At 39.1% G+C, this 21,862-nt stretch overlaps 1 protein-coding gene across 1 annotated transcript in view; it reads left to right on the top strand.

Annotated features, from left to right (window-relative positions):
- The first annotated feature begins 876 nt into the window (after positions 1 to 876).
- Positions 877 to 21,862, top strand: part of eif2b3 (eukaryotic translation initiation factor 2B, subunit 3 gamma) — a 33,670-nt gene continuing 12,684 nt past the window's right edge. Inside the window, exons 1-5 of the mRNA XM_063462723.1 lie at positions 877 to 1,159; positions 3,617 to 3,779; positions 5,241 to 5,395; positions 15,198 to 15,357; positions 15,499 to 15,610. Coding sequence (XP_063318793.1) covers positions 3,632 to 3,779; positions 5,241 to 5,395; positions 15,198 to 15,357; positions 15,499 to 15,610 — 575 coding nt within the window. The 5' untranslated portion in view covers positions 877 to 1,159; positions 3,617 to 3,631. The remainder of the gene's footprint in view (positions 1,160 to 3,616; positions 3,780 to 5,240; positions 5,396 to 15,197; positions 15,358 to 15,498; positions 15,611 to 21,862) is intronic.

The raw sequence follows: 21,862 nt of genomic DNA, 5'->3' as shown, positions 1-21,862 counted from the left end.
ATAAACAGAAATGATCATATGTCGGTTAAAGTGTGTTTTATAAGATAAATAGCATATGGGATTGTTTGATTTTAGAGTTTGTTCTTTTGTTATTTGTCTACATGGCTCTTCTGCACTGCTTATCTGACTTAGACCTCAACTGATGTTTAGCCAAGACAATGAAAAATCACAGACAGCAAATGCAGCTGGACACCCACTTTTTCAGCAATCACCATTCACGGTGGAGAAATTGCATTCAATAGTTTCAGCATTATGGTGTTTGGGCAACAACAGGCAGTCAGGCCTCTTCGTCTCTTTGTTGTTTTCTTTTTCTCTCCTTCTTCCCTCCCTTCTCGTGCTTGCCTGGCTTTGAGCAGGCAGTAACGAGCAGTCAAGCTCATCTCCTGGCCAGAGCAAACAAAACCAGAGCCACATTCCCCAAGCTCAATTTGCTGTTACGTCTCAGCTCTGTGAATTGGGATTTTTCTAAGCTTTAATTCTAAAGGAGTAGCTGTTTGGCTTGTGGCCGCTAATCTGCTCACATTTTTACAATGTGTGAACATTTGCAATTCCTTGTACCATAGCTTTAAAAAAAGAATCTTCTTTATCTGTTTAATAATGTAAAACAATTATCATCATCAGCACTCGGAAAATTAATTTAGTATAAATCATAGTTTAGCTTGCCAGCATGATGATATTATACCCTAGCAGAGTGAAGATTTTTTTTCTTTTTAAACAGATCTGTTCTTCTCAACCATACCTATTCCTCCTTTTCCTCTTGTCTGTAAAAAACTTTAGTCTATGACAGAATCATGGTCTAGTTTTTCTCCTATTCTCTGATCGGAACCATATTACAGAGGAAGTAGTTTCCCGCACGGACGTATTTCACTAAAGGCACGCAGGTGTCATCATTAAAATGCTAGTTGCTTAGCGTCTTTTGCGTAATTACTGTTAAATTATTTGGCGAGAAATCTAATATCTGTTATTTACTTGTATTTAAGTTACCTGTCGGTTTTCAGAAACGTGTCCGGTTGGTTGTAATCTATCTCTAAAAAAGCGGCATCGTTTACTGCTCGCTGCTAGTCCTTAGCCGAGTGCTAACAACACTGACGGCAAGTTACATGCGTCTAGCACCGCTGTCATTTCCAGGCAGCCGAACAGCTCGGAGGGATTCTGACAGGTAGGTAAAGTTTTATATCTCAGTGCTTCGGCTTTGAATTAATTCTTAATTCAAACTAATTTTTAAAGCATGGGTGTGCACTCGGTCAACAGGGTATGTCCTGAGCACACATGCCAGTTTGGCGCTAGTGGTTACTACAGCGATGACATGGTAGATATAAAATTAATGTGGATATAAACGTTCAGGAGAGCAGGCGCTGTGTGAAGCACACGCTGTACTGAGACTAAGAAAGCTGTGACTGTAGGAGTCAAATAACTGCGCGATTTTAGATGTCATATTTCATCATGATAAACACAATATGCAGATTCCTCCTCTTTTTCCTCATTTTCAACCATAGGTGCCGTACGTTACAATAAAGCACAGGCATCTTTGTTTACATACAATGAAGCACAGTTGTGCAAACTTGTTGATGATGCACTGGTATCATGGCGTTGAAGGTCGATACCACTGAATGCTTGAGGGGAAAAGACACTGGGAGTCCATTCAACAGGTATTAAGCTGTGCATGCTCTTGGTATGAAGGTGAATGAAGCAGATTGTGTGCTGCCAGTAGGGCTAGGCGGTATAACTTCAAAAATCAAATCACAGTATTTCAATGAAACTTGCAATAACAGTATTACCGATGATATAGAAAAGAATTCTGAACAAGGTTTTATTGAAGCTTGCAGGCATCAGCATCACTGTAAATAAAGTGTATTTTCCATTCTTCTTTTCCATTGATGAAACACTAATTTAAATTAAAAATTTATTTATATAGTGTCAAATGACAGCAACAGTTGCCTCAAGGTGCTTTATATTTTAAGGTAAAGACCCAACAATAATGCTGATTGAAGTGTGAATCTATTTGGGTACCAGAAGTACCAGCATGATAGTGAAGTAGTGATTACATAGCATTACATTCTGGGATGTTGTATGTTGGGTCAACAGCCTTTTAACCAGCTGCTTAAAGTCCTGCTTATTCCACTATGTAACCACATATGTAATTTCCATCCACTGTTTGTTCTCCCTGGCATTTAGAGAACAGCTAGTGGTCCTCGGTGGAGCCATTTGTTTACATTTGCACTGTATCTTCTACTTTATAGCCTGGTTGTACAATGTGTGGCAATGTGTATTTGCTCCAAGTGCTGAAATATTTTTTTTGTTTTCGCTTTTAGTGGGAACTACGATATTTTGCAAAGTATGGTTTTTGTTTATAATAAACCGTCATTGACTCTCGCTCTCAGAGATGCCTAGTCTTGTCTCATTGTCGTCGTGTGCACTAGGGAATGTAAATGCATGGCGTTGCTATAGCAAGAAACTTGCGATAAGACATTTTTGTATCGTGTGAAAGTTATACTGGCATTATTGTGGTTGTTTTGATGTGGCACTGCCCTAGTTGCCAGCATGATCATGACATTCAGAAATGTTAGAAGCTAACTCCTGTGCTCATCCATCAGCAATGAGATCTCATTAGTGACACAGTACATCAAGCCAATACCATGAAAGACAGAAAAATACAGTTCTTTATGATTATGACGATGATACTAGTATTTTAGGGAATCCATAGTTTCAGTCTTTTGAGTAGGGGTGCACCGATCCCTAACATTAATGTCCTAACTTTGTAAAATGAAATCCGTCTAGCATCACTGTTCAGTCACACAGGCTTGAGAGTAAATGAATCATAGAGAGCTTGTCAGTTGTGTCAATTCATGTGACCACAAATTGCAATTTCATAAACTACTAAACATCTGAAGCAGGTCTGGAATGCCTCTAAACTGCTAACCTTCTGTCATTAGCTTCCTGTGTGCTAGCCAGCTGGGGCCTTTCTGTGTGGAGTTTTCATGTTCTCTGTGTTCCTCCCACAGTCTGAAGATATTCATGGGGTTAGCTTAATTGGTTTTTGTAAACTGACGATAGATGTGGATATGAGCATTATTGATTGTCTGTCTGTGTTAGCCTTCTGTTAGACTGGCCACCTGCAATCTTGGCTGGTGTGAGCTAAGACTTTTTAAATAAGGTAAACAGGGTAGAGCAGAGGGAGTGTCACTTGGAAGACTGATTGGAGTGTATAGCTGAGGCACACAGCATCATCAGTATGTTATATGTGTACATTGAACACACTTTATTTAAAATAAACATAATGGTACCATTAATGCATTTAAAAACTAATAATTAAAGTAATAAAAAGACTTACTTCTTTAACAAGGATCTGTTTGTGCTCTTGTGCATGAACTATATTGAACTGATGTACAATAGCCCATTTACCCATGGTGTCCATTTACATTTAGGAACTCACATTATTGTTAATATGAACCATATTTACACTTTGTGCTTTAATATACTATTTTACAGAGTATTATACACAAATATTATAGACAGTATTTTAGTGCTGTATTAATTTGTTGAAGTACTAAGTCTACACCTGTGGTCAGTACTGTATGTTATACGTTTTCAGTTACAATGTCCCCTCCTCTCTTAGCCATCTGCAGCAGACATGGAGCTCCAAGCGGTGCTGATGGCGGCGGGTGGGGGTTCTCGTATGACTGATCTCACATACAACACCCCCAAAGCTATGCTGCCTGTTGGCAACAAGCCCCTTATGTGGTATCCCCTTAACCTTCTGGAGAAGGTGGGATTTGAAGGTGAGAGCTAGCAATAAATATAATACTTCTTTATCTCTTGGTTCAGCTATTATTTCAGCTGATACTGAATATTACAAATATTATTCAGAGGTCTGGGTGTCCATAATATGTGAAAATATTTGTTGCTTTATAGGTCATCTTAAGCTATAAAATCAGGTCTGATATTGTAGCGTACAGCTCACGTTAACTGTATTTGTTTTATGTAAGCTTTGTGTAAGTGGTAGCGGGGGAGAAGTCTTAAAGTTGGGGCTAAGTCATTCTTGGTTTCCACATAAAATGTAAAGAAGCAAAAATCCTGCCAGTAAGTTTATGTGGCCCACTTGGAAAGTCTGGAACAAAAAGTGGAAACTCAGACCTATAAGAAAAATAGTTTCACCTCCTATTATAACTGAGGACTCCTTTTTTTAATGTTAGTACTGTCAGGATTAAATTACAGATACAAAAACTGATGTAAAAACTGTGAGCACTCTTAAAGGGAGAGAGTTATTTGTGCAGTGACATAATGAAGAGAGAATGTCAGAGGAGGTCATAAAAATGGTTTTATGATTAGAATCATGTCAACTGTGACTTAAAAAATGATATTTCTTTCATTGCTAGTTCATCATTTGGAGTGTTAAAGCAGAATCATCCAGGGCAGAATCCAGGGAAGTGCAAACTATAGTTGTGTGTTTAATAAATTATCTGTTTTGGGGGATAAGCAATAATATGCAATACTAGACTTTAAGCAAGATCTATCCTACACAAGTAGTTGTTGACCAACTACTTGGACTCTAAATTCTGGGGAGTTAAAACTGGTTAGATGTTTTTCACCATTGTTAAAACATTCAAAATACTTTGCTTTTGTTTGGCACTGAAATCCTCAGTTAACAACATTACAAATATTTTACATCGAGTCAGATTTTGCTCTGGTCTGTTATAGTTGTACTTCCATCGGCTTGTCAACACATTGTCAGCACGTCAGGTGTGCATTTCCTGACTATTTTTTTTATAGTCAAGTTTTCTGACTCTTGTGCAGCAGCATGCAGTGGGGCTCAGAAAGCCTGACCTTATAAAGTATTTATTTATTTTTGGCAATATGCTGTTCATTACAAAAGCCTGCGCTAGGTTAAATAAAAGTTGCTTTCTATACATAATCATTCTGTGTGGCCAGCAGTTTACAGTGTGCATTTTCCTAGCCAAATCTGTGCAATTAGGTTTTACTAGGCTGACACAGCTAGAGTGAGCAAATGCCCGGTATAAACCATTTAATGCAGACAAGGCTAATTAAACTAGATGGATTCTACAACATTTTAGATTCGTAAAGTGGTCTAGTACTGTTCCTACCAACTTTATAAAAAACAGAAAAGTGGCTTATTTGCAGCTCACAATATATTATAGCCATGTAAGCATCTGATGTGGCTTGTCTCCTTTTTTATGAAGGTAAGATAATCAAAGGGATACTTTTGTGAACTGTGTTTTCAGAGGTGATAGTGATCACTACTAAAGAGGTCCAGAAGATGATGAGCACAGACCTTAAAATAAAGGATGTGAAGATGAAACTGGATGTGGTTTCTATCCAGGAAGATGGCGACATGGGTACCGCTGATGCTCTCAGACACATCCAGCCAAAGATCAAGGTACGTGCGTATTTGTGTGTGGGTTTTTTTTTTTTTTTTTTTTTGGGGGGGGGGGGTTGAGCATATTTACTCCGAATCTCTTGGACCTTTATTTGCTATGTATGGAAAATACAAGCATGACTTAGATCAGACTGAATTAGTGAAAGGGTTACACTAAAGGCCTCAGTCACACGGGTCTGGAGACTGACTTGAACTGGAAAGAACATTCACCTTCAAAATAAAAGTTTCACCTTTTTAAAATGTTTTCTTTGCAGTGATAAGGCACAACATTTATACATTTTTACTTTGAAGGTGAATAGCTTACATTTCCATCATATTTTTCACAGTTTCACTATCACTCTGCATCTAGAGGCTAGTGTTTGCAGACAAGTTGTTGCCTGAAATTGTGGGCAACCGCGGAACCTGGTATAGCACCCATTTGCAAGCGACTCCCAGCAACCTCTAGCAATCATTTCCCAAATGGTGGAAGAATAAACTATTTTTCCCTAGCAACTGGTTACTAGTTTCCAGTTTCTAGTCCTGCATGACTGCGACTATCGTAACACTTGTTCCAGTGTCTACAATAATTTAGGATACTATTTGCAGTGTTTTTTTTTTTTTTAAAATATTATGATTAAATTGTTTAGTTGCAGGAAGCATTGGTTTGAGTTCTGCTTTATTATGCAGTGCCAGTAAAGAGTTGCATGTTGCATCCACAGACACTGCATGTTGCATGTTGTGCTCTCTAATACCATTCTCCATTGCTCTGATTGACAGTGTTTTGTAGGGAGTTTTTTTTAAAAATTCTGTTTAATGTCACGGTCATACAAAAAATTGCAGAAAGGTTTTAGGTAAGGTAAAAAATTGACAAAGATTGCGGGGGAAGTTTAGGTGGACGTTCACACTGCTGGGCTGACCACCGATCCATGCCTTTTCCTCCTTTGAATGGCCAAGGCCGCCGAGGTGCCTCATTGCACATTTTTAAAATACACACAGACATTCACAGGCACACACGTGTACATATGCTGTCTTGGTATCCATGACCCCCAACTGCAATTTCCATACCCCCCTCTATATCCTGCCTGCTGATCCCTCCATCCCTCCCTTCATCCGATTCACTCTAAACAGATGAGGTCATGGTTAAGACTCAAACTCCCTGTGCTGCCAGTTTACCCAGTGCACCATTTATTCTCATGCAACAGTCATGCACATCTGTGCAACATTTGTGTTTGGGTATGTAGGGTGTATGGTGACCCTGTGTATATGCCATTGTACTGACTGGCCCCTTGTGTCCATGAAGACATGTTTATGTGAGTTTAGGGTTAGTTTGGGGTTAGGATTGACCGTTGATGTGCTTCAAAAGCAATTTCTCTTGTTTATTGTTTTACTATCAAAGAATTGTATACCACTGGCTTAGTTAGAAATGTCAGTTTTAAGAATCACAATTAGTTCAGACTCATCAAATCTTAAATGAAGGTGATACTATGAATGCTTTCGAGTAATTAACTCATTGTAATTCATGCGTATGTCAATAATGTAAGGTTTTATGGTTGTTTTCAGGCTTTCAGGCATTACATATTTACAGTAATGCTATATGAAATCAGCAAGGTAAATAGTGCTGATCTACGGTACTGTCTGATTCAAACATTTACAAGAAAAGACACGTTTTTGGCAGTTACAGAAATACAGTCCAAACATTTTGTCATACAAAATTAACTTTTGCATCCAATCACATCTTTATTTAATCAAGACGAGTTTTTGTTGGTATATTTTTTAAATTATATTATGATCTCAACCAAGTGTTGGTAGGTGATTGGCCAAAAGATCATGACTTTTTTTTTCTGGCACAATCACAACTCTTGATCTGGATTGTGATTCTGGTCAGTGGTTTGATCCCTCGCTCCTCCTTTTTGGCAAATTCCCAAAGAGTGTGTATGTGCAGGTGGGTGAATGTGTTTGCTTGATACTTAGAAAGGCATACGAGTGTAGCTTGTAGTAAAAAGCTAGATTATTAGATAAGTCAACTAATTTCACAATACCAGAACCACTTAATTATCAACATATAGAAAAGAGGAACAATGTGAAACAATATCGCCTACCCTTAATCTCAAAAGGAAGAAAAACCACAGGATCCTAATATTTCCAGGAATTTCTATTCCCAACACTAAGCATCATTACATGCTACATTCCTACTGGATGATAAGTAGATGTAGGGCGTAGTGGGGTTGTCAAAAAAATCGATTCTCAGATACTAAAAATTACTATCAAATTACTCATTTGTATCAGTATCATTACCACCAGTGCAGTCTTTGCCTCCTCTAGTTGACACACTTCACCCAGCACCTCTCCTCACTAGCAGCTGAAGTATTTGACATTAACAACACTGGACAACTTTATTTAGATTAATTTAGGGTTTTTTTTAGCCTTTTTTCGTGACAGGAGACTAGAGTAGTAAGGAAAGGAGGGAGAAAGCATGGACATGCAGGAAATGGCACAGGGTGGACTCTGCAGAAGCCTTTAGGCATATGGTTTGACTGTTCAACCCAATGAGTTATACCAGCACCCCAAGACTGAACAAGTCTTTACAAAGAGTAAAGTATTACACACTCATAAACTTTAGCCTGACTGACACACACATTAACGTTAGTCATTTAACTATAAGCAGTTCCTCGCAGTTCCTATATTAGCCATGTGTTATTAAGTTGGTAAAGTTTGTATTGTTCTAATCTTTAGAAAAAAGATTTTTCCCCCTGTGTTTTTTTTTTTTTTACACTGCATTTCGGTAAGTTTGAAATTCTAGTATTTTGATAACCCTAGCAGGCTATAGTTTCAGTTACAATGTGAGTTGTAGCTTCTTTAACTTTGTCCCAGGTCAGGTCACAAACAATCATCTTGAAATCTCTATCACAATCTGATGTAAGACTGTTGTTTTAGAGCCTCAATCAATACAATATCACTACAATTACCGTATTTTTCGGACCATAAAGTGCACTGGATTATAAGGCGCACTGTCGATGAACAGGTCTGTTTTCATACATCAAGCGCACCGGATTATAAGGCGCATTAATCGAAACAAAACAGTCAGATAAGTCAAACTTTACTCAACTCATTCTTCTTGCTTCCTCTACTTCCGTACCATTGATTCATTAATGTTCAATTCTCTTGCAGCTGCTCTATTCCCATGTTGTTGCAGTATATTAATGACGAACCTCGTATTGTGGATGGATTATCTCAGTTGTTCTCCTGACTAGGGCTGGGCTATATCATACCGTTCACGGTAATACCGGTGTAATTTTGGGCAACGATAGGAAAATGAAATATCGCGATAGAATATGGGTAAAACGCGCATGCGCAGTGCCTATGTTTACATACGCACAAGGCAGCGACGCAGAATGAGAAGAGCGAAAGTGGATCGTTAAATGAAACGGATGAACCAGAATTGGTTTGTAAAAATGCTGCAACTTCAGTGGTGTGGAACTGGTTTAGCTTTCGTCCGTCAGATACACAAGAAAGTACTATTTTTGGTAGAGCATGCTAGCGGGCCGTCGTTATTACCGTGTTGTTTGGAAAATACAGCACACTTAAAATCAATCCTTCATCGACAGTGCCCCTTATAATCCCGTGTGCCTTATGTATGAATTCTGGTTGTGTTTACTGACCTCGAAACGATTTTATATGGTAGACGGCGCTCGAAAATCTGTCAAATGTTTTAGTACGACTTTGCTAAGCTACGAACCGCTTGATGGATTGTCGGAGCATTACGGCTATCGTAGGCAGGCGCCTCGCGGAGTGATACGTACTGTGCTTCAACATAATATTACCGTATTGTGTGTGTATAACCTCTTTTTAAGTTTTGTGGATATTATACATGGTTATGCTGAGGATATGTCGGCCAGTTTCCACTGGAAATGCCTTTTGGTTAAACTGTCAGCAAGGAATTTGCACTGTTACATTTTTATATAACTTTAATGCACATAAAAAACAGCTGCTTGTTTAAGTGAAAATACATTGATGGGGTTTTTTGCACTAATAAAGTTGTGGCGTTGTAAAGTATTTTGTCTAGTGTCAATTATATCGTCAGTTATATCGTTATCACAAATTTTCAAATGTACAGTATATCATGATAAATATTTTTGGTCATATCGCCCTGCTCTACTCCTGACTGACGTTTGGTCCGTTTACAGCATCGTGCCATGTGATTGCGTTTATCCCTAACCATCGGGAACCCTCACGTTAACTTTTATCAAGTGGAAAAAAGTTAGCATTCATCCTGCAGCTTCACTGTGTTTATGTTATGCTAACATAGCTGTGTCGCTAGCGATCACGTAGCACATCATTATATATCAGCTATTCCAACTTCAGTAACCCTACAAAAGTAACTGCTGTTTAGTTTTGTCTTCATTTATGTTGGAAGTGATAGCAGAGCTGTGTGTTTTAATTTTTTCAGAAATCTCTCAATCAGAACATGCTATATCATGTTTAGGTGGAAACTAGCGAGCTAACTTCCTGCTAACTTCTAACTCTGCTAAATTTAATAAATTCTGTTTTCATGGATGCCTGCATGTTAAATTTAATTGTTACACCTGGTAAAGCAGCAACGCTGATCATTTTATTAAAGATGAAAGAATTTAGACAGTTTTTAACTATTATTATAAGGCGCACTGTCGATTTTTGAGAAAATTAAAGGATTTTAAGTGCGCCTTATAATGTGGAAAATACAGTAATCTTTTTGGTCGGCCACACTTGACATGTTGCATAGATATTCAAATGGGTTAAAAATCTAGTGATTCCACGTGATTCTCTGGGTGTTATTGTCCTGAAAGAGAGTGCTCTCCTCCGGACAGAAATGTTAAATCATGGATAAAGCTGATCATTGAAAACAGCTTTACATTCAAGTTGCCAGCAAAGTACTCCTCACAGTGTAGCAAAGGCACTAAATGCTCTCACTGTAATGATAAAGCTTTCAGGGGTTTTTTCCTGTCTGTACAATCGAAGATAAAAATGTCCTTCTGACATTCATTCTTTACAACATGATCAGTCTTTTAGTTCTTTTGGTCAAATGGCTTTAATCGTTTTTCTTTTTTCCCCTTTGAATTGGTGTACAGATTCTAGTTATTTTCTTAGCTAGATTAGTCCTTTTAATAGATGCTTGGAATTACCACATGTACAAATATTCACACACTTAGGCAGGAACTAGCTTCAGCATGCTCTCATTGAGAATCGTTGAGTTTCTAATCCTTTGAGCAGCCAGCTGGATGAGAGGCATTGAGTTACACACACTCACACACTGCAAGGTGATGAGTGAGGAACTGTAACCATGGCCTGCCAAATCCCCGCACAGAGATCACTCAATCTGTCAAACCGAAGCCTGCGCACAGTATAGACACTCACACATCTTGATGCAAACACCCTTCCATGAGGGGATTTGGTGTAACCGATCAAACAAAATAGTTACAGGAATCGGTGTGTGCTCTGGGTGAGCACAGTCGGCCATTTCTCTCGAACACTGAAAGGAGAGATTACAGGGAGCATTTTTTATTTTGTTCACTCTGCAAACAGTGAGGTTACACAAAAGTGGACGGATATGCTGATTAATGCTGAGTTCTTTCACAATAAGCCAAACTAGTGAAAGGAGTACTTTGCATGCACGTTTTGCTTTGTACGCCAAAAGCCTCTTTGACATTTTTATTATCGTTGAGGCTTAATCACCTGGTATAATGAGCGCGTATGAACTAAAACAGCTATATATGCATTGGAGTTTGTGATTCAAGGCTTCACCTTTGGTCCACATCTGTTAGTCAGCCTGTAAGACTCGACACAAAAGGTGAAGAAAGAGAGGAGTGAGAGATGGGACTGAGGCTTTTCATGAAAGCGACACAGCAAACATACTTAGATGTGTCTTTTTTTTATTTCTTTCCCTCTTTCAACAGTCTTGCTCCACACCCTTACTCCATGTGCATTTTCTCTGTCTTTTCACTGAACTGCAATGTTGAAACTTCATAATCTCAAGAAGACCAGGCAAGACTTGTACATGTTAAAAGTGACCTACATTACTTTTATCCCAGGGTGAAATGGAAAATATTCAGTGGTTTGTTTTTGTTTTTTTTATGATGAACACATCAGTCAAAGCTTGTGTATCCTTCAAACCTACAATGACTTGATGACCAGTGTCACACAGCCGAGTCATTTCAAGTTATTAGCTTCAAAATCCTTTGAGGAATCAAAATATAAAAGAGATTGAACAAATAGACTGTTTTTATTGGAAGTGTGGTAAACAGTCTGACTGGCGTGCATGCATGCAGCTGAGCAAAAGTATTGTCAGTTTTCATACTGCAGTATACCAACAAGTGCACTGTAGCTCAAAACATTCACTGGTACTGAATATACAATTATATGGAAATAGTAAAATAATATTATTTTACCTCTGACACGCAGCTAAACGCTGCTCTGGGCGAATCGGTTCTTTGAAAAAGGTGAAATATTTACGAAAGCAGTCATGATAGAGCTTCAACTCCTGAGTCAAACCATGAAATTCTCCCTGCTGCTGTCTTCTCATGAGAATTGGATGAAGCCTGAATCTCTTTTTCATACTTTCTTTGTTTATTATATACGTCATAGCTTTCTTTATGTACATTGCTGAATTTTGTAACTTGTAAATAACAGAGTTGTGAATGTCAGCCTTTACTGGTGGATTCATACCTCATACAACAAAGAAAGTGTCCTTGAAACGGGTCAGGATTGTGCAAGCACTAGTTTTGGATTGAAGTCAGTTACCACTAGGACAAATCCGCATCTGTGTGTGATTGCTTGTGCACCAGTGTGTGTGGTCCTGACCTGTCCAGTGATCCTGGCTGTTGAAAGGCCAAAGTGTCTTTGCCTCTCCAGCTGACTCCACTCGGCTGTCGCCTCTGAGTGTACGCCTGCGTGCGTGCATGTGTGAATGAAGCAAGCACGCCTTTGTCCATTTAATGTGTGTGGCTGTGTGAGAGTGCTCTGTTTCTGAACATGTGTGCGAGCTTATCAGTCTGTGATAGAGCGAGGAGAGAGCTGAAAGGTCTCAGAGTCTCAGGAGTCAGGAGATCTCTTGCAGGCACCTTCAATTTTACTGTGGCAGCTTCCTGTCGCCAGGTCAAGATTAGAGTTGCATGTAAATCTAGGTCAACTTGACCCTTGATCTCACTGATCCAGCATACTCTACATACTTTGATCCTTTTTTAAACCAGATAATATATTACATTTATTCTATATAAATACTTAAAAAAAAGCATAACTTCACAGTAATCTTTCCTTTTCTTTCTTTTGTTTGACAGTGTCTGTGGATTCTTTGCTCATGTGTTTTTCTTCCTTATCCCCTCTCTCTCACTCTGTGTTCTCCTTCACAAACAGAGCAATAATGTCTCTGTCGTTAAGGCTGCTGGTGCTAATGGTGGGATTAGTCCCTCTGCTGACAGCCTTCATCTCTGGACAGACAGATGGATACCGCACACAGACACAAATGCGGCTGCACCCACATGCAAACACACATTCAGACAGTGGAGAACAGTTCAAATGACAGGTACTGCTTTTGCTCTCGCCATAAGAGCAAGTGATACGTCAACTGGAATTCACAGCTGCATATTTATTTGTGTTTCCAAACGTGTATTGATTTACATGTGGTTAGATAGTAGGGATACTGATACTAGTTTAAGATAGTCATCTTCTTCTCGCTCGAGACGGAAATTCTAAAATAAGACTCTGCTTTTCTCAAAAAAAAATGTGGGCTCTGTTTTAAGCTCAAGTGCATTTTGTTGAACGCTGGCTGGTTTTCTCTGCCTGTGTGTAACGTTAGAGCAGTGTTGTATGTGGATCAGTTCACAGAAATGTACTTAAAACCAGCCAGCCAGGGTAAAATGGAGAAGGATAAGGGAGTTATGTGATATTGTGTCACTGAATGCAGTGAGTGCAGCATGATTTTAAAAAAAAGACTCAAATATGGGCAAGACTTAACATGTGGATGTAAACACAGGGTGGAGTTAATCTTCCTTTATTTAAGGCAGGTTTTTCAGAGAGATAACTGCGTACACACACTGAAAACTAAACAGGACAGATGTCTAATTTGTCAGGCGTTTTCAAGCACTTCAAACAAAAAATAGAAAATTGTGAGATTGCAAAAGATTTAAACAAATGTCCCAATCACATGTAATTTCTCTTTTATACAAATTCAAAGCTTTTAAACAGAAGTAGCTGCATCTGTTGATGTAAAACTACTCATTTGCAGTAATTAGAGAGAGTAAAACTAGCATAAATGGCTTACTGGAAGAGCAGTAGAGTTGTTGCATAACATTTTATTAAAATGTATAGACTGTGACATAGTGTAACTTATTGCCAGTAATGGTAAAGACCTGATAGAAAGCATTAATTTGTTATGCCAGAAATATTGTTCAATGTATATAATCACAATACAGACTGAGCAGTTTTGTTTTTGTTACAGTTCCTGTTTTTAGTATCTGTCGTTTAATCAGCTGTTGATACTTTTTTGTCGTTTCGATCTACTGTGGGCTTTTAGGAGAAAAAGAGAGCATGGTTTTAAGGACTTCAGAAATATTAGAGTATCACAAATTAATACCAAAGTAATTTGACGAAGACCATGTGTTTAGGAATTGAATTGTCTGCTTAGATCCAAGCAAGCTGACGGTCTGCACAAAGAGAAACAGCAGAAAAATATAGTTACACTCACTGTTTATGGATTCTGTCTCTCAGACCTGAATGAATGGAGAAGGGAAGGGAGCAAAGAAAAAACAGGTACTCTGGGATTTGTGTAACTCACTGTTGTAGGGTTCTTGGCTTACAGCATAAAGTGTCTGGAGATAACTTTTGTTGTCAAAAGTTGCTGAGTAATTTCTTCGCACCACCTCTGCGCTTTTTACTAGATCAGCAGCTGAACTTTTTGTCTGACATCTGGTTCAGCTTTGTTTCCATAAAGACAGATGCAGAAACTTTTCACCACCTTATACCACAATACCTTTATTCCCTTTTGATTCAGGCTCCTTCCTGTTTTATTTAGATCTGTGCTTTTTGGTTTACTATTTTTTAATTTACCGTTTAACTGAGCTACTCAAGTATAATTTTTTTACCTTTCTAAGCTGTTTTTTTTTTGTTTTTTTTTGGTTGCTATAACCCAGTCATTTCTCAGCAATCGGGATAAATAGAGCATTACTTGAATTGAACTGAACTGAATACTGAGAATCCTGAAAGCTTTGTTTTCCCAGACTTACATATTTACGTTACTGATTCTGCTGAGAGTAGAAGCAAGACAGTTCACACTTTAAAAAACGTTGAATTTAAGAAGTTAAGACTGAATAATATAGGCACTCACAGCAATGCACACAAATACCTATAGGATAACAAGGCAGCTTATATTGCTTTCATATTAAAACACAATGTCAAACAACAAAATCAGAAGAGAAATGTTATATTCTCAAACAGAGATGGTGAATAACAGCAGAAATCATTACTCACTACTCTCTGTAATCAGAGTTTAAGTCACTTTAACAAAGGGCCAACAAGCACTTGTGCGGAAATAAAGTTTATGTATACAATGGTCTAAATGCTTCACCCTGCCAACTGTATTTCAGCCATTTCTGTGTCTGTTTCAGAGTTTTGTGTGTGTGCCTGCAAGCTCCTGTCAAAAGCCTCTTTATACTTAGTAAAGTAATCCTAGTCCCACCAAACCACGTCAGGTTCATTATGTTAGACATTCTGTTGTGTCTTACCGTTGCGCTGTCAAGTAAATACATCAGCATGAATAGATCACTGTGATTTTCTTTCAAATCTTTCTCTTAAGACCGACATCCTGGTGTTGAGTTGTGACTTGATAACAGACGTGGCGCTTCACGAGGTGGTCGATCTGTTCCGGGCGCATAACGCGACAATGGCCATGCTAATGAGCAAAGCCCACGAATTCACAGAGACCGTCCCAGGCCAGAAGGGCAAGAAAAAGACAGGTAAAATGAAAATAAATCTTAGAAAATGAGACCATTTTGCATCTGCTGTTTATTTAATCTATATTTTTTTCTTTCCCCTGCAGTGGTTTAACTGGACAATTTTTTTTTGTATTAATAGCATATGTTGTGTATTTTCCCCAGCTGAGCAGAGAGACTTTGTTGGTGTTGATCAGTCAGGAAAGAGGCTGCTCTTCATGGCCAATGAGGCAGATCTTGAGGACGGACTATCAATCAGGAAATCCATTATGAGGAAGTAAGTCTAACCACACATTGCTTATTTATATGTCCAAATGAGCCATTAGAAATTATACATATATGTGAAAATCTACTCATTTCTGATTGGATATCCACTTTCATTCAATCATTTCACTGTTGAGTCTTTGTTTTTGTTCACTTCAAAGGGGTCTCGGTCTTCTTAAAGGCTCCTGATTCTTCTGTTTTAGTGGAGTGACAGCTGTCCACAGCACGGTTTGTTAACCAAAGCAAATCAGTGTTCACTTTATAAGTTGCTGAGCATGTGCGGCACGTGTTCTCGTGCAGGTTCTTCTTCCTCCATGCGTGGATCAGAGTTTGGAGGTTTGCCTGATGGTGACGTGTTCTGTACATCTGTAGGTTCTTAGCTCTGGCAAAGCAGATGTTTAAGTTTCTAATCAGAGTCGGTGTGTTTTAGGGCGAAGGTTCTGTGGTGGCTGTGTGGGATTTTTGTTACAGGAAGAGTGTTCTAGGTAGGTTTTTGTTTCGAACTCCTAAAATGCATGTATGTGTGAGAGCGGGTGTTTTGGGAGCTCGTAAATACTTCATGGAGCCAAAGACACAGTAAATTCTGGCCAATAAGAGGGGGGCCAGAGCAGCTGCTCGCATGCTTCTCTGCACAGGGAAACTCTTGAGGCACACACTAACATATATACACACACACATTCTGTCTTATTTCATAAACTCAGAAATGCTTATATGAACGCATAACACAACCTCGAGGCGGACATTGATGGAGAGAAAACAGTCACACATTGTCACAGTGTTATGGAAACCTATTGAGCCCACAGCTAAACATTTACAGCTTATACTGAAAGACTTCCAACACTGAAAGCACCTCTGATCATTTATACGCTCGCATGTCACACACCCACACAAAATTATTTTTTGCCTGAGGTAGTAAGCAGAGTAAATGCCAGAGTATGGATTCCTGTTTCCCACCTGTAGCTACCTGACTGTTTTCAACAGCAGTATCACCCACAGAGTAGTCACAGCTTACATGTACTGTACATACAGGTTATGATGCGTCTTTTGGATATTAAATGTTCGTATTCGTGTTACATTTGTACACATTAACATTTCACACCTGTAGTATATTTTGCAGTTGGTTCTTTTCAGTTTCTGTGGAACATTAGTGAAAGAAAAATGAATCGGTGTGTGCGACCTCCTGAATTTCTTCATTGACTGGCGTCCGTTTACTTTCCCACTTCATTCACTTCATTTAAACAGTTCTTGTTGTGTGCATCCCTCCACACAACCAACCATCTGTTCTTACAGTCTCCATGCTTGTTCTACCTCAGCCTCTCTGTAATTTTTCTTCCCTTTCCTTCTCTATAGTTTCCACATGGTTGAGGTGTGTTAGCTCAAAACATTCTGCACATGTGAGATTGTTTGACCTGGAAATCGCTTAAACGGTGTGAAAGGAATCCAGCAGAGCTTCCTCTCATACATTAAGCTCCACCTGTCAGAATGTTGTGGATGTAGGTCTGGAGAAATGGTTGACTGTGTATTTATCTGCTGATTTAACAGGATAGTTCGGAAAACTAGAACGTTTCAAGCAAAACAAGCAAAGCGCCAAGTTTTGCAGTTTTGGGTTTTTTGGAGGTTTTAAAATGATGACATACACTTTATTAGGTGCACCTGTTCAGCTGATTTTTAATGCAGATATGTGATCAGCCTATCGCATGGCAGCAAAACAATGCATTTGGGGATGCAGACATGGTCAAGACGTCTTTTCGAAGTCCATACTGAGCATCAGAACGGGTAAGAAAGTTGATGTAGAGGTTTTTGAATGTGACATGGTTTTTGGTGCCAGACTGGCTGATCTGAGTATTTCACAAACTGCTGACCTTCTGGGATTTCTCACACAAGCATCTATAGATTTTGCAGAGAATGGCTTATTGATGCTAAAACTGAGCATTGCTTATATGCCACTGCTTCCCTGCTGAGCATGTCCATCCCTTTATGACCACAGTGTATGCATTTTCTAATTGCTGCTTCTGACAGCGATAACATCCATGTCATAAAGCACAAATAAACTTCGGTTTCTTGAACATGACCGCAAGCTCACTGTACTCAAGTCAAGAGATGTAGTGAACAAGAGAGTCACATGATGGATGGGCAGCTGATAAATCTACCACAACTGTGTGATCCTATCATGACAATATGGACCGAAATCACTGAGCACTGGCATTTTTCCAGGACCTTGTTGAATCTGTGCCACAAATAATTAATGCAATTCTGAAATCAAAAGAGTGTCCTAGTACTAGCATGCAGTGCCTAACAAGTGGCCAGTAAGTGTATAAAGAAAAGGCAAGGAAGCTTAGGTCAGATCAACTGCAGTGATCTTCAGCAAAACAGACTAGGAGTTACTTACATCTGTTACTAATGATGGCACACGTGGGGCTAAAAGCCAATAAACACAAATATTACACAACGTACCTTTTAAAAATGAAATAACTTCCCTTTCAAAGATCCTTGTACTAAATTTACTAAACATATGTATCAATGGTCCCACATAATGAGTGTGTTTGCACAGGATTTGACAGCTATCAACATTAGTCTGACTGCACTTGCAGAGCCATGTGCACTGTAGGCTTGCAACACAAGATCAGATATGTGAATTCAATTGAGAAAGCATCTATAGTTTAATATTACGGGAATCACGAATTTTGCTTTGGAGGAGTGGTTAAATTTTTTTTTAAAAAGCCCTTCAGCACTGTTGGCTCTGTTGTGAAAACCTGACTAATGAGGGTATTAACGGTTATTCTGCTGCATCTGACTCACCGTCCGCTGTGGGGTTTTAGTTGTAACTAAATAAGACATTATGCTGTGTGTGTGTTTGAGAGTGAGAGATGTGACTCCTCTCTCCCACTGAGGACTTTAGTGGTACTTTAGTAGTCAGTCATTAATCCAACAGTTGAGTCATCCCTGCCTGCAGAGGCACTAAATTCCTGCTCCCTTCGACAATGAGCTCTACAGCACTCGCAGCAACCAGAAATCACATGATGCTGTTGTTAGGAAAGGCAACTTGATTTCTAATGTTCGGGTAATATATGTACTGTTACAATGGTGCTTACTCATTAAACACGAACATTTCAAAGTCAGCATGTGTAGAAGTAGTTAGTGTGCTCATGCTTCAGACTCCTCTTAAAAACTCTGTTACCAACAGTTTTTTCTGCTCTTGGGTCTGCGGTATGTCAAAGGGAGGGGGTTTTCTTAACATGGCATATGCAGACCCCCCCAAAGGTGTTGTTCAAATGTTCAGTTTGTCAGTTGCAGGCAATCAAAGAAAGTTGACTTTGAGGAAGACGAGCTAAGTAGTTAAACCGAGGCTCAGTATGAGGGAAAATAAGGACTTGTTTTGAATTGGTGATCATGCAAAGCTGCCATAATAGATTCCTGGAATAAAAACATATGGACCTGAAAATGAGGGTAATGAGGTCCCCTTAAAAAAAGTTAATATATTTTGGTTTTATACTGCAACAGTCTTGATATGGTGATACTTGTACCTACTGTGCTGCTTTTTATGGCTACTAACATATTTTTATTATGATTCAGGGCACCTGTTCTTAACCTAAAAACGCACACAGACACACATCGTCACTCATAACCCAATTATCCAAGGCTCTGTCTCTTGCCCGTCTGCAGGTGCTAAACAGTGATGTCACATGCTGGGTGTTCTGATGAGTTTTACTTTATGTATGCGATAACCACACAGAGGCTTACACCTGGGACACCCGTAGAGCATGACTGTGTGTGAGAGTGAACATGTGTTTTTATGCTTTTTAATAAAATACCTCAACACAGACAGACACGCACTGAGTTTGATTTAGAGCTTTTACCATCTGGTTGTTAAGTGTGTGTGTGCGTGTGTGAGACTAAGTAATCCTCCTGAGTCACTCCAGTTATACTGTAAGCCTGGTGTTTGAGGTGGGAGGAGAAAGCTTGTCGAGAAGATCTTTTTGATGGCTCCTGTGGGGGTCACCACAGATATTTTTCTCCTCATTTCCTTTATCGCTGTTTTAAAAAAAATTGCAGTTTAAATTATTAGTTGTGTGTATGAGGAGAAAAAAAAACAGTTTCAGTTCAAATCAGTTAAAATGATCAAAATAAAACTTTTTAAACATTCACTAAATCTTGGTCATATATGTACATCGAGGTTGTTGAATCAGTGTTACATGCTAATATCAAAAATAGGAGAATTAACATAAAGAGAAGCTGAAATACATTTAAGTGGAAATTCACAGACTTACAATCAGTCATGTGAAAAATACAGTGTTCACAGGACTCTACGCCGTCCCATGAAAAACCAAGTACACCCTTATTGCTTCCAAAGGAATTCAGAGAGAAAGAAGTAACCAGGTGATGGTAATCAAATGCACTTGATTAACTCATCAGCAGCAAGTTGTGTGCCTCTATAAAAGAAGTAGTTTTGGCAAGTAGCTGGTGTGAAGTATTCAGGTGTGTGTTAACAGAATGCCACAATCTTCCCAGGAGCCGAGGTCCCGGCAAATTCACCCAAAGGTCAGACTTTGTGATGCTCAAAAAATCTGCAAAATCTTAAGAGCTATAGTTCAGACTCTGCAAGTCTCAGTTAGCAAGTTAAATGGAGAAAAAGATGGAACAAGTGTCGGTTGTTTGGAAAGCATCTTATCTCTAAAAAGAACATGGCAGCACAGCTTAGGTTTTCAAAGTTGCATCTGAACAAAACCTGAAGACTTCTGCAGCAAAGTGGAGATATCGGGCTGTAATGCACAGTACTACTTTTGGTGAAAAACAAATGCAGCATGTCAGAACAAACACTTCATACAGTTTTGGAGGGCTGGTGATTTGGGCTTCTTCTGCAGCCACAGGAACTGGGCACCTTGGAGTCATAGAGTGAGCCATGGACTCCTCCGAATACCAGTGTTCCAGAGTCAACTAACGCTAACGCTTGGCCAGAATTGGGTAATGCAACAGGGCAATGATCCCAAACACAGCAGTAAATCTACAACAGAATGCGCGAACAAGAAACGAATGGAGGTGTTTCGATGACCCAGTGAAAGTCAACTGCTGTGGTGGTACATGTGCCTGAGTTGTGCATAAACAAATGCACACAAACCTCAATGAACTGAATCAACGCTGTGAAGAAGATTGAGACAATATTCCTTCACAATGATGTGAAAAACCAATAAAGTCAAACAGGAAACAATCACTTTGAGTTATTGCTGCTAAAGGTGGTTCTACAAGTTTTTAAATAATGGGGTGTACTTATTTTTTCACAAAGCTGCATAGAGTTTCTGCACAACTGCAGTCGATTTGTTTTGGTTTCCTTAATTTTGTATGACTTCTAAATTTTTACACATCTTTTTCAAGCAAACAGCTTTGAATAAAACTTTATCACGTCAAAGTAATGTTGGCGTGGCTTCCTGCTGTCACACTCACTTTCCAGGGAGAGTTGTAATTATCATTCCTGTTGCTTTTAGTGTGGAATAATAAATCAAAACTGAACACCTCTGTGAACAGTGGACGTGTCTGTTTTTAATTTGGTCGGAGTTATTGTGTGATAATGAGACAGACTTCAACCTGTTTGTACAACCTTAAAAATCTAAATCACTGCGGCGTGCTGTGAAGATGGTAAGCAGTAATGAAAGGTCTATGTGATTGGTAATAAATGGGCTAAAAGTGGTATGGCCCTTTTAAGGAGGAATGCACCCCACAGTTTTTATTATGTCGTGGTTGAAAGGGCAGAGGAAGAAAGGGTAAGTAGTCAGAGAGGACATAGGGGTGTTGATAGATTTGTTTATTGAAACGTCTGGGACTGCATTGTTTTCTTTAGGTTGTCGCTTCGTAAATGTCACGTTCAGACTTTTGACTCCGCGTCTCCCTATGTGAAAAAATTGTGTGAATGAGTGAATGCATGACGGCTGCCCGAGTGGCGACATCTATGGTAGATGGCAGAGGACAATCAGGCATTATAGCTGGTTTTGCCGGTTTTTTTCATCAAGTGTTATAGTCCTGCGTGCAAAGGAACACAGATTAAAAGTGGCTTGAGCAAATGTGAAGTAAGCATTAAAGATAAAACCAGCAGGTGACGAAGAGAATCAAAGCACACTCCCCCAGAGGTAGCACCCAATTAAGATGGTAAAAGCAGCGCAGGTGTGCAGTGTGTATTTTAATGTATTCGTTTCTGTGCATCACACTTTTCCATTGTGTGCAAACGGTGGATTTTAATGCTTTGTTTTCACGAACTGAGGACACTTTGTGAAGT

The sequence above is a fragment of the Pelmatolapia mariae genome, linkage group LG18, assembly GCF_036321145.2.
Source record: "Pelmatolapia mariae isolate MD_Pm_ZW linkage group LG18, Pm_UMD_F_2, whole genome shotgun sequence".
NCBI classification, from domain to species: Eukaryota; Metazoa; Chordata; class Actinopteri; order Cichliformes; family Cichlidae; genus Pelmatolapia; species Pelmatolapia mariae.
This window is presented reverse-complemented; position numbering and strand designations above follow the sequence as displayed.